The 6,000-nt window shown below is 35.6% G+C and overlaps 1 protein-coding gene across 2 annotated transcripts in view; it reads left to right on the forward strand.

Moving 5' to 3' along the window:
• Positions 1-5,487, forward strand: part of LOC118195443 (fibroblast growth factor receptor-like 1) — a 56,274-nt gene extending 50,787 nt beyond the window's left edge. For both annotated transcript variants that reach the window (XM_085809154.1, XM_085809155.1), the window contains 2 exons: positions 799-1,030; positions 3,683-5,487. In XM_085809154.1, coding sequence (XP_085665280.1) covers positions 799-1,030; positions 3,683-4,179 — 729 coding nt within the window. In that variant the 3' untranslated portion in view covers positions 4,180-5,487. The remainder of the gene's footprint in view (positions 1-798; positions 1,031-3,682) is intronic.
• Positions 5,488-6,000: the final 513 nt, after the last annotated feature.

Here is a 6,000-nt window from a genome sequence, read left to right on the forward strand (position 1 = left end):
TGGAAAACTGAGACCATGAGTTCGGCCACATTCGGCTATCGGGGGATGCGTACAAGTTCTGAGTGCACGTGTCCCCCAAAAGCCGAAGGTAGCTGAACGCAAGCTACTCACACGCATTTGTAATTTAAGTAGTGTGTGTGTCAGCTCGCTGTGAGTAATCTAACAACACTGAATAAATTATTGTTAATTACTTAGCAGTAAACATTTAATTTTTTTCTTCGTTGATATGTTATTTTATTATTATATATTATTATTTGCCGATATATTGGCCAGGCCGCAAAAATATTTGTTGTGGGCCGCATGCGGCCCGCGGGCCGCGAGTTTGACATCCTTGCTGTAAACAGTCGCCTGACAGCCAATTGTCCAACTACTGTCACTTATACTCCCCCCCTCATCACGAAAAGAGCTCTGAGACGGTTGCTGTTTTGTCACAGTTCATTAATAAGAAGGATAATACTTTTAAATACGGCTGCACGGTGGAAATTCGTGGGACGGAAAAAGGCTTTTAATGCTTTATTAAAAAACAATCGCGATACATAAAATGTGTGCAAGAATTAAACATATTTGTTATATAACTCTAAAAATTTTTAATTAAAAATTGACCATAATCTTAGGTCACTTTAAATAACAGGGATCGTAATAATAAGGAAGTGCCCTATAATTATCTCAGATGAACCAGGTTGGTTCTGAATTTTTTTTTTCATCTTTTATCTAGAAACTATGAAACCAATATAATGCTGCCTACTTATTAAATTTCGTGCGAAATTTTTGCGTTCATTCTTTCATTTGTCTTTTCAGTGGTTAAAACAGGCAGAGCCAGATGAAATAAATGATCACAAAGTTATAAAAGTACACGGAGAATATTTTAAGATACTGAAATCTTCTGAAGTACTCGAAAGGGCCGACGGGTCATTCGTCAATAAACTTGTCATAGCTGGAGTCTCAAAGAAGGACGCTGGGAAATACATCTGTTTAGGAGCCAATTCCATGGGCTACAGTTTTCGTAGTGCCTTCCTGACTATTCGAGAAAGTAATATTTTAGTTTCATTTTTATATTAAAAAAACTCTTTTTTCCTATGTGTTTCTTCACAGTTAGAAGCCTTATTCTTAAACTATTCAACAGAACATTAGATAGAATAAAAATAAAGAATTACTTTGTAGTAAATAATGAGGCGTGCATTGTCGGGTAATTCAAGCAACCCAGAAAGACTTATTGTTTATGATCGCTTTCTGAGAGAAGAAAAATTAATATAAAAGTGTCCAAAAAGTAGTAAAAAGGTTTTGTATGTTTTTTAATTACAGTATATGATCAAAAGTATCCTAACACCCTAAAGAAATGCTAGATTTAACCACTGACATAATACAGTGTGCTGAAGTGCGTATAAGAAGGAACAGTTACGTCCAGAGACATTTCGGCGGTTAATCTTTCCGCCGCTAGCTGATATTAGGAACTTGCCAGTCCTAGAGCCATCTGTAATTGATATTGTGAACCAAATCTTTCCTTGATCAGGTTTTAGGTAGATAATACCGATAATATAAAGGTTTTAGGTATATAATACCAATAATATAAAGGTTTTAGGTAGATATACCGTATAATTTAATACCAATTTTAACCAAGAGAGCGTGATAGTTTAATGCGTGTTCATCTGGCCGATGCTGTCGTCCGATTTTAGAACCTGGGATCAGCCTGACGCTTTTATCATTTACGCCAAAAACGGCTGACGTAAGATTTTGTATCACTTTGTAAGAGGCAAGTTATGATGTCTTTCGTGGGCGGTTCTCGCAGCTCCCCCGCAACATCGTATCAAACCTTACAAGTTGAGATGGGTAGGAAACGTAAACTCAGTGAATTTTGAACGAACTATATGATCAGATTCTTCCATCAAGGAAAATCTCCTCGCGAAATTTTGGCAGTGTTAAAAGGCGGTACATTCAACTACGAATGATACTATTGCGAAGTAGAAAACTAAAGACTGCTTCATAGAATAATGAAACAACTGTGCGGTATAAGCCGAAAACATTTACGGAAAATTCCACTGAACGTTTTTGCATGTAACATCGTGATAACAACAATTCATGGGTAGCTGCAGAATTTAGGTGTTAACGGAAGAGCATCTGAATGTAATCATATATTGTATCAGGTCCAAAGCGCGTTAGTCATTGATCCTTCACAACCTAATTCTTTCTTGGAATGAAACTCATCTTTTGTTTGAAGCTGCACATTAATGCAGCTAGCACCAAGCGTCGTTTAGCATGGTATACAGTGAAACTTTAACTGGAGTCTTGGATAACGGCGAAGTAAAAATATGAATCTCGGTACACACTTCGTGAAATATTTTGGGTATGGAGAATACCTCTGAATGATATTTTCGGGAGTGTATTGCTCATCAAGGCAAGTTTTGGATGAAAAAACAATTCCGATATAATTCTGTTTATTGTAGTTTGATTTTAATGCACTAGTTGCTATGAAGCGAAATATGAACAAAGAGGTCAATCTTAATATTTTAGGCAACTCAATGTAGAATACCCATAGTGTAGAATACCTTGAATGAGTATTCTTCCTATTCAGCTTACCGGACTTCAACCAACACAAGCATATAGTTTCTGATGGATATCTGTGGAAATGGAACGGCAGGAACAGAGTTTCAATCTAAATCCTCTAAAATAGCTAGGGGATAAGCCAGAACGTCATTCCCTAGTCAAATCACGTTGCCCAAAATCGCTGATAGAACTTTATACTGCTCTTCTGTAAGAATAAAATATTTCAGGAAAACCATCTAACTGATACTTCATTATAATGAGATGCACCCGAACGGGCTCTCATTGTAGATTAATTTCGACTGTGCTGGTATGCATATACGTAAGTTAATACTCTGTTCCACAAGTGCTCGAATTCTTTTGATTGTATAAGGTTTGATTTCGTTTGGTTTATTTAATTATGGCAAAGCACACTAGGGCTATCTGTCTAAGGGGAGGGATGCCTTCGTGTAGGACTTTCTAAGGTAAACTGACTCCTATACACGTTACACATGGCGAAACCACGAAAACGCCATGCAGTCAGCCCGTTTCGCGGGATTCGAACCTCGGACCGAACTACCAGTGTTCAGCGACTTTACTGCTCGGCCGCTGGTGGGCTTGATTGTATAAGGATATGTCTGTTAATGCTTGGAAAGCTGACAAACAGCGGTCGAGTGGATAAGGCTGTTTAATACCTGTTATGCGACCCGAGTTCAAACTCCAGCAAACGCTGGCTGCATAGACATTACATTAAGTTTTCATGTTTTTTCTCATACGTAACGCAAACACAAATCAGTTACCTTTAGAATGTCCTCAGGGAAGGTTGATTAATTGAATAATACACAACGCGTAAAAGCTATCTGATTGTATAAGAAGTGCGAGCATGTAGGATTTTTAAAGGGAGCACACAGGAAAGACCGCAAATACGACGTTATGCAGCTAACCCATTCGCCGGGATTTAAACCTGGGTCGAACTACCATTTTACAATGTTAACCCCTTAAGCAGATAGTAGTCATATGCATTCCTTTAATCAATTAAACGTAACCCGAGTAAGCATTCTCAGTGCGAGGTTACGGAGGAAATTCTGAGTTTTTTCATTCTGATTGTATTTTTAGGTGATCTTAAAGGTAATTGCCTAATTAAAATATTTTTTCTTTTTTGCAGCATCCGAAACCTACATTGCAGAAATGGAAGGCATCGAAAGCGATGATCTTTCTGTTCAATTCAATACCCTTTTGATAACTATACCCGTGTCCCTGGGAATCCTCATCACATTTTTGGCTTTCCTGGGATTGCACTACTACTGCTACTACTACAAACCTCGAAACGGCAATCCAGGTTTGCATGGCAATTCTAGCAGAAAAACGGAAACAGCTCCCCAACCGGCCTGTCCTACAGTTAATGAAGTGTCAATCATGGGCAGCCCGGATTTTCACCGTGTACTGGAGTCGTCCGATGGTACATGGTCTCACGTCCAAAGCTCGTTAGTCATTGATCCTGCACAACCTGACTCTTTTTCGGAATGCGACTCATCTTTTGTATTTCTAGGTGACTTAAACGTGTATCCGGATATCATTTATAAAGACAGAGGACAAATTCTTGGTCTTTATTCACCCAACATTCCCATTCCAGAAAAAATGTCTTGTTTGGATAGAGTGTGAAATCGGATTTCTGCAGCGCAGACACAGCACCTGAAAATAACTGAGCACGATTCCGTATTTCTGAGAATTCATGTTTGTAAAATCGTACGCATCTCGTCGGTGGTCTTACGCCATTACTCCATTTGTGTCCTACCAGTTGACGGTATATTTTAATCCTACGTGGACTTTAGTTGGTTAAGCTGACTTTTAGGATTGCTGAAGGCGCACATAAAAAGACTTCTATTGTTATAAAAAATATATGTTAATTCACTTTGACAGAATTACCGATAAAACTCAGTCAGAGGTAAATATAAAACACTAAATGTTAGACTTTTAAACAGGCACAATTCATCATTACACTGAAGTTGGTTTTATGGGAAAGTTTCAGCATTAAAAGAAGTTAGTTTTATAGGAAAGCTTGTAAAAGAAACATGTTACCTTATTACCGGCTTAAGAAAAACTACTGTATAAAAAAAAACTCAACATTTTATATTTCACTATAAAACCAGCTTCAGACTAGGATTGAATTTTGCCTGATTTAAATATGTTAGCCATGTGAAAAGAAAATGCCATAGTTTTATACCAGTAATTTCTACGATGACATAGTCTACTGTACTGTAATTTAAAAATTTACCAAAGTTTAAATAAAAGCTTTCATATGTAACCCCAAAAACATCAACTATTCAGTAAAAAATAAGGAGTAATTTTATAAATATAACAAGTCAAATCTTTTTATAAACAGTATATAGAGACATGCAAGTATTTTTCTAATACTCTTCTAAATCAGCGTGAGAAGAGCATTGTTTTTACTCTTCAAAGAGAAATCGCAAGATTTCATTTGCCAGCAGCTTGCTAATTATTTTAAAATCTCCATCTAAAGAGCTTTGTATATCAGCATTAGATTGCTTACAAGCCAAATACAGCTACAGCGAACATAATTTTACAAAAAAAAAAAAAAAAAAAAAGTATCCAAACCGAACGTGTTCCTTTTATAGGGCGCAAAAAAAAAATACCTCTCCACAATCAAATGCTTAAATCAAACAGATTAATTGGTATCTGAAGTTTGAGAATTCCAGTGTTTCGAGTGTGTATTTAAACTTAAGAGGATTACATTTTAGCTCTAAATTTTAGTAGGAGCTTCTCTAACAATGTATTTTGTTCAAATTATAACTTGTTTCTATTTATGAAACGTTTAATTTAATCTGTTTGTTTTTATCCAGTTCGAAATAAAAATGTAACTGCAAGTATTTTAACTGTACGAAGAATGTTAATGTCTCCATATGCCAAATGAAATGTGTTTTAAAATAAAATGATGTTTTTTATGGTTGACTCTCTCTCTCTCAGCATTTTACTAAATATCATTGAAAATAATATATATTCATGAGTATATAAAAGTACAAATGATAGTATGATCTCACTGTTTCTCTAAAAGTTTAGTAATAACGTGAAACAGCTTATAAGTTTATAAATTCGTAATAACGTGAAATATGTAATTTATATGTTATATCGGTTATAAATTACATTTTTAATATATAAATCTGTTTTAAAGAGGCATATATTCATTGTTTTAAAGAATAAACAAACCTTTCCGAATTAATTCTTGTTTTCCAATTGTAGCCAACTTCAGTACTTAATTTATACAAGAATATAAAAGCTAGTAGTAAGATGAAATATTCTACCAGATCAATACAGAAGAGAAAGTTTCCTATCAAGGCTCATGAATCTTATATCTGAAAAGACGAAATTAACAAGTATTTAACAGCTAATCTTAGGAGCAAATTTAATTACAATTTTGACTTTGGATCTCCAGAAAGCTTCCTCCATTCGTGTAATGGATTGTAT

The sequence above is a fragment of the Stegodyphus dumicola genome, chromosome X2, assembly GCF_044657685.1.
Source record: "Stegodyphus dumicola isolate Sdum_Otavi_A_Nest chromosome X2, ASM4465768v1".
NCBI lineage: Eukaryota > Metazoa > Arthropoda > Arachnida > Araneae > Eresidae > Stegodyphus > Stegodyphus dumicola.